This window comes from Condylura cristata, unplaced genomic scaffold (assembly GCF_000260355.1).
Source record: "Condylura cristata isolate star-nosed mole 26May11 unplaced genomic scaffold, ConCri1.0 scaffold00001, whole genome shotgun sequence".
Taxonomy (NCBI): domain Eukaryota; kingdom Metazoa; phylum Chordata; class Mammalia; order Eulipotyphla; family Talpidae; genus Condylura; species Condylura cristata.
In genome coordinates this window covers 13,566,940-13,580,197 of record NW_004567102.1, presented here as the reverse complement: position 1 = coordinate 13,580,197, position 13,258 = coordinate 13,566,940, and the positions used below count along the sequence as shown (strand labels likewise).

The following is a 13,258-nucleotide window of genomic DNA, read 5'->3' as shown; positions in this document are numbered from 1 at the left end:
AAGGGCAAGAATGACCTATAAAGATTTCTACTTACTCAGAAAGCTGCCTACCAGTTGATAGGTTATGGTTGGTTAGTGACAGAGCTAATGCAAGAAAGTGAAAAAGGGAGAAATAGCAAGAAGGGTATAACCTCTTCACTTTCCCAGAGAATTTCTGCTGTTTGAAGTAAGAAACAAGTGGTGAAATGTCACAAGTGGTCAAGAAAACCAGCTCAGTATCTCAAAGTATCTGGCACATAGAGCTTTGTCCATGCTCTTCTCAATTTGTTGATCAAATTCTATCAGAGAATACACAAAAATGGGCTTAAAAAAATTCTCCATTTACTTTATTTAAGCAGTCAAACATCTGATTAGCACCCATTCTGTGTGAATAAAAGTTCTGAAGCACCAGAGTAAATGCTTGCAATGACCTCTCCTCTCAAGGTCCTGCCCTGCTTCTAAGTGACCTGGCACATTGTGTTGGGACTCATACGTGCAATGTTGACTAGTCAAATTTATAAGAATCGGTTTCTAAGCTATTTGGTCACCAAACAGATGGTTAAAATCATACAAAATCAATGTAAAGCCAAATTAAAATCAATTTAAAATTGTGTTTAACATTATTTTATAATTTCCCAAATCAGCTTGTAAGTCAGTTTGAAATGGAAGTTAGCTGTTCTACCGGACAATACATTAATTGATCAAACTCGGAAATCATGTTGAAGGGTATTCGAAGCTACAGAAACAACAACTTCAACCCTTAACATTTAATGATCCATTCAGGGAGACAGTCTATGTACAGAGGGCAAAAAATCATGTCACGATGTCACCTTTATCTCACAATTTGTCAAGTTAATAGAAGAGACAACACATGCTTCATTTTGCTTAGAATACCAATAAATTTGGACTTCGTTAAAGTGAAAACATGAATTCAGATATATCCTGTTATGTATTCCAGAGTTTGAAACCCTAATAGGAGGTTCATAACACTTTGAAAAATCAGAGTATAAAGTAATATTTAGCATAGATAATTCAGAAGGACTTCACTTGAACAATAGAAAGAAATAAAAACAATTCTTTTTCTTCTTCTTTTTAAATTAGGTCATGGAACTAAAGGAGTATTTGAGCTTCTGTCTGGATGGCGGAGGACCAGAGAGAATTTGCCCTTCAAAGATAGGGTCGCAGATGCCTACTCTGATGTGATGGTCACCTACACCATGACTAGCTCCCTGTACTTCATTACCTTTGGCATGGGAGCCAGCCCTTTCACAAATATAGAGGCTGTGAAGGTTTTCTGTCAGAACATGTGTGTCTCCATTCTGTTGAATTACTTCTACATTTTCTCCTTCTTTGGCTCCTGTCTAGTCTTCGCTGGCCAACTAGAGCAAAACCGCTACCATAGCATCTTCTGCTGTAAGATCCCTTCTGCAGAATACTTGGACCGCAAACCTGTGTGGTTCCAGACGGTGATGAGTGATGGGCATCAACAGACATCCCATCATGAGACCAATCCCTATCAACACCACTTTATTCAACACTTCCTCCGTGAACATTACAACGAGTGGATTACCAATATCTACGTGAAGCCATTTGTTGTCATCCTCTATCTCATTTACGCCTCCTTCTCCTTCATGGGGTGCTTGCAGATCAGTGACAGAGCAAATATCATCAACCTGCTAGCCAGTGATTCCCCAAGCGTTTCCTATGCCACAGTTCAGCAGAAATATTTCAGCAACTATAGCCCGGTGATAGGATTCTACGTCTATGAGCCCCTTGAGTACTGGAATAGCAGCGTCCAGGAGGACCTGCGGAAACTCTGCAGTGGGTTCACTGCAGTATCCTGGGTGGAACAGTATTACCAGTTCCTGAAAGTTAGCAATATCAGTGCCAATAACAAGAGTGACTTTATCAGCGTCCTGCAGAGTTCCTTTTTGAAAAAGCCAGAATTCCAGCATTTTCGAAATGATATCATCTTCTCCAAGGCAGGGGATGAAAACAACATTATTGCTTCCCGGCTATATCTGGTGGCCAGGACTAGCAGAGACAAGCAGAAGGAAGTCATAGAAGTGTTGGAAAAGTTGAGACCCCTGTCCCTCTCAAAGAGCATCCGGTTCATCGTGTTCAACCCCTCCTTTGTGTTCATGGACCACTATGGCTTGTCTGTCACAGTGCCTGTTCTGATCGCAGGCTTTGGTGTTCTCCTGGTGTTAATCCTGACATTTTTCCTAGTGATCCACCCTCTGGGAAACTTCTGGCTAATTCTTAGTGTCACCTCAATAGAGCTGGGCGTTCTGGGCTTAATGACATTATGGAACGTCGACATGGATTGCATTTCTATCTTGTGCCTTATCTACACTTTAAATTTTGCCATTGACCACTGTGCACCGCTGCTTTACACATTTGTATTAGCAACTGAGCACACCCGAACACAATGTATAAAAAGCTCCCTGCAAGAGCATGGGACAGCCATTTTGCAAAATGTTACTTCTTTTCTTATTGGGTTGGTCCCCCTCCTATTTGTGCCTTCAAACCTGACCTTCACACTGTTCAAATGCTTGCTGCTCACCGGGGGATGCACACTTCTGCACTGTTTTGTTATTTTACCTGTGTTCCTAACCTTTTTCCCCCCTTCCAAAAAGCACCACAAGAAAAAGAAACGTGCCAAACGAAAGGAAAGAGAGGAAATTGAATGCATAGAAATTCAAGAGAACCCTGACCATGTAACCACAGTCTGAAGGGCGTAGACTAATGGATTCTTTTTCTTTTCCAATTGCACAATGATGCAGGGCAAGTAAAGCTCAGACCTCAGCTGCTTGGGCTGGCCAGGGGTAACAAGGCAAGTCAGATCAAGAGTGAATTATTCATGACACCCAAGGTATTCACTTCTTGAGGGGAAAAGGGAATTAAAGAAGGGGGAGAAGCTCTTTGTTACCTTGTTCTCCACTAAAGATAAGCTTCTGGATGTGATCTTTAGAACTCCTCCAGGAAATGGATGAATCCATGGAGTTTTAGAAGGCAAAAAGAACCAGCTGCTTTGAAAAAGAAATGCTTAGGCAAGATGGAGAAGAGAGGAAAGGGGGCCTCCATCTAGGGGAAAAAGCAACCTAAATGTCAACATTGCCATGGCTCTTTTCATATTTGTTTTTTGAAAAGGTTGGTCAAAGGAAACCTATGCACTTGGGAAGTACAATTTAATCCCATATAAACCAAAGGACTTCCCGATCCATTTTATGTGTACATTTATGTATATATGATATATATACATATACTAAGATTTGTCTTTATTATGCATTGACATTTGTGTGAAGGGAGGTGTTCATTTCCAGATTAACTGATCTTTCTCTAGAAAGTCAAATCAGCCTTGGCCAAATATAAATGCATAGTGCCCATTCAAAAATCAATTCAAGTGTTTCAATAGCAAAAGCATCATTCAATTCTACAATAAGCAAAAAGAGGGAGTTAGAGATCTAGTTTTATATATTATGCTGTCTGATTTTGAGATGACTTCACACACACACAAAATCATATTGAACTAATTACCATGTGGATGGGGTTTAAAATTTCATGGCAGAGCTAACTAGTTTATATGACTTCTCATTGGCTTTGACTGGTTCTCTGTCTTTTAAAAAGGCTGATTTGGCTGCTTTTAGAGAGCATGCCCACTGTAAATGAGCACTTTGCACATGTTATTTTCACCTGTGTGCGTGAGAGAGCGAGAGTGTGGGAGAGCAAGAGAGAGGGAATATTCCATAGTTACGGTATTTTCGTATTAGATGATAGAAATATACTGCCACTGGATGTATAGGAGAAAGGAGACATAAGTAGGAAACATCTTACAAGTGAAATGGGCCATCCATGGTCATCATAGGCCATCCACTGGTTCTTACTGCAAAGAAGTTATGCTAATCCTATCAAGTCTAGTGTGCTCCTTGCATTAGTATTTGGAACAGTAACCCAGGCCACAATCACTACATTAGTGGTCACTCTAACTACTGCAATATCAATGTTGCTTGGTAGCTTCTTGCCATGTTATTGTTTTTGTTGCTGGAAAGTTCTTGCCACCTTCTCCCTCCAATGGCCATAGTTCTCCCCTGGGGGTGTATTCACTGTAATAACTGCTGAATCTTCTCACAAAAAAAAATACTGAGGTAACTGTTTTCATTGAGTTAAAGTTAAAATTGTTCCCCAGCAGATAGACTCAGTCTGTTGGGAGTTTCCTGGATTAATGCTGTGTTTCCTGTCAGAAAATTATTAGAAAATGCCTTTTCCCATACCAAGCAGTAAAATAAGTTCATTTACAGGTAGGACTGAACAAAAGTCCATGATTTATAAAATCTTCTAGTAAGCTCTTTCACCTACAAGAGAACTACTATTTCCCAGCAAATTTGGTAATATATTTTAATTGAATTAAAAATGTAAAAATAAAAAAAGAAAGAAATCCTGGACTCAGTTAAATTCAGAAAAGATTACACAAACCATTCCAGCCCAGTACAGTTTGAAAAGGAGGGTGATAGTTTAATGGAGTAACATGACAAAACAACTGTATTTTTACAAGTAAAAATTTACCAGCACATTAAGCAGAAGGAGAATTATCTCCAAAATGAGAACTATTTAACCAAATTATATTTTATTGAATGGAGTGTTTTGTCCTACCTTGAGAGTTTCTGGTAGAAATAACCCATGTCTTCTCAATTATGTTCATCTGGGTGTAATATGAAAAGATCAAGTATGGAAAATAATTTCTATAATATATATGGTTACTGCCTTTATAATATCATAAAGTCCTGTCACAGATAGCCTAGCTTGTTTGCCTCCTGAATTAGTCTGCTAGGATGAGCTGGTATTTAGCAAGAGTAAACCTCTAGACCATGATCTCATAATCTCATATCTGAAGCAGCAGTGTCTGATGTACTGGATTTGGGGTGGGAGCATTCTTCCACAGCATACTCATGACTCATGAAAATGTGTCTTGTATCTCTTTTTAAAGACAGAAGGCTATCAGCAGAGAATTTCATTAACTGTTGATCCACTTCTTTCCATGGTGTGTCATACTCTATTCACCAGCTCTTTTAAAGGTTGTCCACGGTGGTCATTTTTTTCTTAATTACCATGGACAACTTCATATGCAAAGAAGATTGGCAGTATGATTTAAAAAAATAATAATAATAAGATTGCCAGTAGCCAGGTGTATATGGTGATAGAGGTATATGTTGCCGACGCCTGGAGCAGTTCTAGCCCCATGTCTCCGCCTATTAGATAGTCCTTACTTGGATGTAGAAAAAAGATTTTTTTTTTTTTTAGTTGTTATCTTGCAGCAACAGAGCGATCAAGATAAACATGAATTTCTCATTGTTCAAGTGACTAGATGGGTAGAATTTGGAATGGACATTATCTTTTCTAGGATACCATGCAACTCATTAGTGAACTATAGCAATAATTTACTGGAATGGAATTTCTATTCTGGGAGAGTTAATATCGCACCCAAAATGCCCCAGTACAGTCCTAAGAAATAATTTAGGCTTGGAAAGAATCTAACAGAGCATCATCTGACCTCCCAACCTCACTGTGAAATACATATTTCCAAGAATCTCACTTCCTGAATGCTAGGATACACCCTAAAATATGAGATCATGATTTGCAGGTAATTTCCTAGTTTTGTGCAACTTTTGCTAACTTGTGTGCAACTATTCCCTAGTTTTTCAAGCTTATTCCTGTTATTTTGTCCATCTGTAAAATACTGAGAGTATTCAAGTTAGGAACTTACCTACTGCGACAAAATGATGGATCAGCTCCTAGAAGAAAAGAAACCTGTGGTAAATACCTCAAAAAATATATTTAGTTGAAATAAATTTTCCCTTAATGTAAGAGATTTCTAAAGTTTGCAAAATTGCACCTTTTCTGAATTTAACCTGGAATGTGGATTTGTTGCCTCCCAACAGAATTTACATTTGTATTAGAAAGTACCTTAAGAGTTCTACTCTTCATGATTAGTAAAGCTTCAAAGAGGCACTCACCTAAATTACAGAAAGAAATTTGAGTAACAGTTATATTCCTCACCTCTTATGGTTAAGGATAATCATATGCTAGATTAGACCATGTATAACTAAAGAAAGATGAGTTTAAACGTCATCCATGAATTCTCCCAGGGATTATGAACCTCTTTGAATGTTGTGCATGAATATTCTATAAGAGAATTATACTTTGCTATGGTTGTATCCTGTGAGTGTTCTTTCCCATTTGATTCTGATTTACTTCCAGATTTTCAGTTTTAACCAATGAGGTTAGAAGTATTGTGAAGTGATGCTATAATAGCCATTCTTGAATGTTGAATTCAAGAGGGTAAGAGTTTTGTCCATTTTGTAATTACCCATTGCACCTTGCCATAATAAGCTAATCCTTCTAGGCTTGTGTTAGAGCTAGGGATTAACTATTGCCATTCAGAATTACATGTATTTTTATAAGTTGGCTGTAAATATTATTACAGTCACATATTTTTATGACCAAATAGCTATGAATGCCCAGCACTATGCATGCATTGGAACTAATAGTATATAGATTTTTAACTAGTACTAATAGTACTATTTTCATGGTTATTGCAACTTTTATTAAAATTCTTATATCACCTATTCATCAATGCCTTGTAGGTTTGGGCTCCAAGGACCTCAAGTCCATAGAAGCCACACCAATGAAAACAATTCAACAGTTACCCTCCTAGGGGTCAATAATAGCAATCTCTTCTAGAATGTCCTCTGGAAGTTCCTGGAGGCTAGATATGGCTTCCAGATTCTGTGTTAGTTGGCGACTAAGCATACTATAATGTCCTCTGTTCACCAATCTCATGGCAAATCAGATAATACACTGCCTTAAGATTGGAATTTAGATGTTGTCTCCTGGGTATTGGCAAATTCAGTTATTTGCTCAAACTCTTTTAGAGGAATCTCTGTTCAGCCTATTTTGTTGGTATTTAAAGATGGTATTGAAAGCCTTTCAAATGTGAACGTAAAAACTGTCATTTATTCAAAATCAGTTTTAGAAGTATTTTTTCTCTTTAAAAACAAAAAACCGTATTACAGCAAATTTCATGACATTGACTCAATCACTTTAAGCAATGATCTGCCAGTATATTGAAGAGGAGGGAAATTAGTTAGATTGTGTTTTTAACAGTTTTTCTGCAATTACATTAATCCAAGTGAAAGTAGCCAGGTTATAAATGAAAACAACAAAACCACTTTGCATCAGGTCCAGATTGAATGGGACTATGTACAACTATTTGTTGTATAGTAGCAACAAATTACTTTGCTATGTACACTGAATGGCCCACCATCATGTACTAGTTAGATATGAACTGTGGTGGGTTTGGATGGGTAACATTTAGAAAAGATAGAAAGCATGTTGAGAAATGAATCCACCAGTTTATAAATCAAGATGCCTGTCAGCATCATAGAAAAGGAGGGGAAATTCCACATATTTTACAGTTTAGGATATAGTATAGATAACTGCATGGTGCCTCAGTACTATAGATTCTTAGCTACTAGCCAAATTGATCATATGCAAATATAGCACACACAAAGATTGTCTTATTTGTCAGATAGATTACCAAACATTTCCAGGAAAATGCTGCTGAGTGTCCAAGCACAGCCAAAGCTATAGGTAAAATAGTAAAGGTAGAAAGACTCCTGGAAAAGAAGCTTCAAGTAAGCATCCAGATAGGCATTATTTTCATTCCCAGGGATGGCTGCTGACCACTGCTTTTATTTTGAACATCTTTGAGATCTATAGTGAGACTTTTTAGATAACTATTCCCTGTGTTTAATTAGGACCTTTCTGTTGCTGGTAGTCGCTTGCTTTTCTTGTGAAATGGAAAATATTCAAGGAGAGAAATATATAGACTCAAAAATCATATATTAGAATAGTACAAATGACTAATCTATGGGTAATATCACAACTCTTCTGTACCTCTAAAGATGTCAAAATTAAAGGAGCAATCACTCTAAATTGGAAATTGCTCTAAGGTATTTTTAATATAAGTAGATATTTTAATAAGTAAAATCATAGCTACTTTTACACTTTTATAAACTCTAGAAAATCAGTCCCTACTATTTTTCCCAGTTAAAGTTTTCCCTGAGAAAATCCTCACAAGTTGTGCTAATATTGAAGTCTTAAAAATCCAAACGGGAACTTTAGAAACAGGAGTAGGAATATCTCCTGGTTGTGTGTGATTTCCACTATGCATCACAAGTTTGTACATGCCTGAGATAGGGTTTTTGGAAATCATTTGTGTCTGCCTTCTGGTTTCCCACAAAACTAGCGGCCAGATAAACAGTAGGGTTACCCTCCTCTCTATTTTCACAGTGATTAGAGCAGCAACATTACCCACTTGAAATAAAGGGGAAATAAAAACTTAAGGCTTTAGAAGATTTCAATGAAGAATTTGCTAGCTGTAGGAAAAGAGACTACCATGGGTAATGGACAAGTGGAGTTCAATTATAAGTAGACCACTCTATAGTCCTGTATAAATTTGGTAGAGGCAGTCTATAGTACATGCAAATTATCCATTATTAAGATTGTGAACAGAATCTCTCCCTGGAAACTAAAATATCTTCCATCATTCTATTAGCTGGATTCTCTGATTATTAGTAACCACACCAGACACCAGACCTGGGGGGGAAAAGATCAAATTATAATATTCCTGCATGATCTGATAAAGTATTTAACAGCTGTTTTGAAGTACAATCAAGAAGATATTTCCGTCTCAAACATAAAAATGCCAGTTACTCATAAATTAGACCTTAAAATCACTAATGCAGATAGTCCAAAGTTGTACCAGAGTAAAGCAACTTTCCAGTTAATTGTGTATATTTTTCAGCAATAGACTTTCTTGCTGCTAAATAGGAAATCTGTCACAGCTTGAAAAGGGCAGAGATCTCTCCAAGCTACCTCATAAGGGTATTTAAAGATAAAATGGCATGCAACCATTAATTAAATGGCAATATAATAAAGCCACAAAGCAATATCATTTATCACCTCTCCTTGATACCCTTTCACTTTGTGAATTTAGATCAGGTTAAAAGTGAAAGGAATGCTCCTTTGTACAGTCCTACTTATGTATTCTGGTTACTATACCATTCATTAATAATAAATCTCTCAGGGTATTTGTTTAGTTATCTCAGACGTCCTAGAGCATGGAACTTGATTCAGAAAGAAACTAACCTGGCATTGACCTTGAGACAGTGACTACCCAGTGAGGTGCACAGGTGATCTGCAAATAACTTCAGTAAAAATTCCAAGTGCACTTTTCAACTATGGAGGGATATAGTTCACTGTGTTTGTTTGATTGCCCTAGGCAAACAGGAAGAGACAACATTACCAGTATTTGGCATTTTATTCTGGTTTTCTTTTCCACTGAATGGCATCATATTATTTTTTATTAAATTAGGATTCTGAAACACAGAGCATTTTTGTAAATGCTTAGAATCAGTGAGAAGACACTAGGAAGAAGCATTCTATATTCATGTAAAGACAAATTGTAGGCATGAAAGTAAATTGCATTTTTGTAAATGCTTAGAATCAGTGAGAAGACACTAGTAAGAAACATCCTATATTCATGTAAAGACAAATTACAGGCATGAGAGTAAATCTTGTTTCTTTCTTTTTGTTTTATAAAGCAAAAGCTCACTTGCTCAGAATCCTGGCTAACCAAAATGCTAATTTCCAAAGTAAAAGAGAATGATTAAAAAAAAGCGTGAATTTATGAGACTCCACTGTCTTATCAATAACAGCCTCATGCAAAACACCATTTCCAGATGCCTTTCACTATAAGAACAGTCTTGTTTTTAATGTTTCATGACATAGATGTCCTTACCACATGTCATTCATGAAAACAGTCTCCTTTATTACTTCCAAAGTAGTTCAAATAAATTATTAAGCCATTCAAATCTCTCTGCTTTCTAATTTTATTCCTTACACTCTAAAACTAAAAGTCCCTTTAATTGGCTTAGAAAATAATTATAACATAAATGTCAATAAAAAAATTATGAGCTATATTTCTATCCCAAAATATCTTCAAAACTAAGGAACTGCTGATTGTCTATTTAAGATCTTATTAAGGAGAAAATATTCTCATGAGATTTCCTATTAAGTGTCCAAATTGCTTTTTGTAATTTATAAATTTGTAATTTATCTCCAATCTCAATGAGTAACAATATAACATATAAACCAGGTTTTCTGATAATAAAAATAAAAATTAGTTTCAGAGGTTTGCACATGCAAACACATATATAATTAAATTAATCTCATAACTCAAGAGAAAATGTTTTTGCAAATATTTCCTTATTTATGTCATTATTTTCATACCTCAGAAACACAGTGAAATTATTTGTAAATTACTTATTATTCTGTTTAAAAGGCTGTGATCTAAAGCCTAAAGGTAACATTCTTAAGAAAAATAAAGTCTTCACCTTTTGCAAAAATGTTATCTCAGCTTTATTTCCTACAGTGCTACCAGACAGAGTTATTTACAGCATTTCTAGCCATGTTGAACTTTAGCAACCACAAAAATCTAGTTCCATTAGACATATTACAATAGTGATAGATCACTAAAACTAAAAAGGGTTTCCTTTTTAGTTCTTAGAGGTAAATGAGGTTATCGGTTCCTTCTAGATCATACATAACCTCATATACTGCAAACCAGGATGTTCTTAGATTTTCCCCTTCCACTAAATAACATAATACAAAACTTCATCTATCTTAAGTGGAACCTTTGGGCTTCCTAGCTTTTAGAGTGTTCTAGACTAGGAATTAGGCCTCCTGCAAGTTTCATGTCATCATAATGTAACATAGCATGATCATGATCTGTACCTCTTCTGTCATTTATTGAATCAAGTTCTAAAAAATTATGTTTTATCCTTTAAAGGTTCAAGAAAACATGCATTAAAATATTATATCAATTATTCCTACATGGGTAAGATAAGGCATTCTGAAGCAACTACTAACTACTTTGGCATTTCTAAGACATATTTAATGAATCACTAAATTGGCAAGTATCTCTACAAAATAAATTAGTAGTGTGTCACTGAAATATTTAGATGGGCCTTTCAGAGCCCTAAATTGTATTAACTTCAAGTGTGAAATAATTTATAATCTGTTCAAATAAATTCTGCCCAAACTTCTCACTGAATTATTACATATTACTATAAGAAGACTAACTATATAAGTGCTTAAAATCAGCATTTTTTGTACAATTAAAAACTAACAAGCTGTACAATAACATATAGCCATCCCATTATATACTAATTAAAATTTGTGGTATTTTTTAAAGAAAATATATAACCAAACTCATGGGTTGCAAACCCACTTGATGCCCAGATTATACTGACCTCACCTCTTATTCTGCAGTCCAGTTTGCACGATTTTGTCAGTCAGAGCCATCTTCATTATTTACATTATTTGTACCACTCAAAAGAACTCCATCTACTAGTATTTCATTTTGTGCCATTTTTCATATTTCTTGAAATAAGGATGCTCAAGTCTTGTATGGGAATGCTTGCATTTACTTAATAGCCATTTTACTGTCCAATATTTTAGTCAATATTTTGATCATTAACTTATTTTGATTTTTCCTTTGATTAAACATGGTTAATTTTTTTGTTTGTTTCTAAACTATTTTTTTAAGTAAGGAAACATGTTGTTTTGTTTTACTTTGAGGTAGGAATGAGCATGACTATAAAGGAGTGAAATAAAAACAACAAAATTAAACTAGACAGGCAAACATATTTGCAAATGCTTAAGTGTGGAAAAGTACTGTTCATTGATACTTACATGTTTATCAAGTGAAAATTCCCCATTGATTTTAATAGTTGGGAGCTAACATAATACAGTATATGGTATAATTTATTCCACTCAGCAGTCACTTGCTAACTACCTATTCAATAAAGAAATAAACGAACATTCCTGTCCCAGACCTATAGTCTAATGAAAAGTGAGTTATTTCATAATTTCAGTCTGTGAGGCTCATGTGAGGATATTTTACTTGCTCTTGTTTTATTTTCTGGAATTCTCCTTTATACCCAGCTTCATACAAATAAGCTCCTTGACAAAGAAAAAGTTCAGGTTTATACAAAATAACCACCCTTTCCAAAAAGTTGAAATGCAGAAACCTAGAAAATAGAAGGGAATGTGACTAGACATAAAGAAAAATACAATCAAAGGAACAATAAAAGAAAAAAAATAGTTAAACACTTGAACATGGAAATAGAACTGAATTATTTTTTGCTTAATTTTCGTTATTTTTTTTAAATATACATTGGAAGTAATCTGAATAAAAAAAAATCTAAATTCCAAAAGTTTGTTAACTGTTAAAACCTAAAAAATAAAGGACCATAAATTTGATAGCATTTTAAGAACAAGAATTACTGTGGTTGAATCTCAATAGCACCGTTTGATTGTTCAGGAGTATACCATTTAATTCAGTAAATATTTAAAGCAGGTATATTACTCTGTATTTTGTACAAAGAAAACTGCTAATAGCCATGTATGATCTCATGAGAAACATCTGGTTGGGATATTTAAGGAAGGCATCATGAAATGGTCCACAATTAACACATGGATAGCATTCTGATGGAGAAATGAGGACATGCAATGCAAATGAGCATGCAAATTAAAAAGTGGATTGTCCAGGATGAAGGCTGTTGCAAATGAGGTTACTAGAATCCAAAAGAGAGTGAGGACAGGTAGGATTTTGCAAAATAAATCTCACCAGGATATGGGAACTATTTGCAGTGGGAGTAAGATTTTGAATACAGCTTTTGTCCAGAGCTGTGTTCTTGGATTTGAATTCAGTGAAAGCTTTGCACAATATAAATAGCATGGTCCCTTTTCTGTGTTTTATCTGTGTTAAACTCAGGAATACAAAAATTCAGTAAAATGACATAAACTTATAGACACACAAAAGTGTTTTCAAAAGACAGTTCAGAGCATGAGTGATTCTCTTGATGGTAGAACACCATCTGTATTCTGTCACAGATGTCTGTGGCCATCTGGTCGCTTCATAAACACTGGTATCCCTCAGAGTACAAGAGTGAGAGATTGACATGAATCCATTAGAATTCAAAACTTCCAGGTAAACAAGTCAAAATAATCATCTCTATTAATGATAGTTTTGTAGCAATTCAAATATTCCCTGCCTTAATAGGGTAGGTATTGTTGTGCTTGCCTTACAATTTAAGAAGTGAAATGCCATAAACAAGTGTTATGCCCTCTGAAACAGTACATCATCACCTTT

At 35.4% G+C, this 13,258-nt stretch overlaps 1 protein-coding gene across 4 annotated transcripts in view; it reads left to right on the top strand.

Annotated features, from left to right (window-relative positions):
- PTCHD4 (patched domain containing 4) overlaps nucleotides 1-2,986 on the top strand; it is a 163,623-nt gene extending 160,637 nt beyond the window's left edge. For 2 of the 4 annotated variants that reach the window (XM_012723995.1, XM_004673554.2), the window contains one exon: nucleotides 1,081-2,986. In XM_012723995.1, coding sequence (XP_012579449.1) covers nucleotides 1,081-2,714 — 1,634 coding nt within the window. In that variant the 3' untranslated portion in view covers nucleotides 2,715-2,986. The remainder of the gene's footprint in view (nucleotides 1-1,080) is intronic. The other 2 variants (XM_012723912.1, XM_012723861.1) reach the window with 1 other exon arrangement.
- The last annotated feature ends 10,272 nt before the right edge of the window (nucleotides 2,987-13,258 follow it).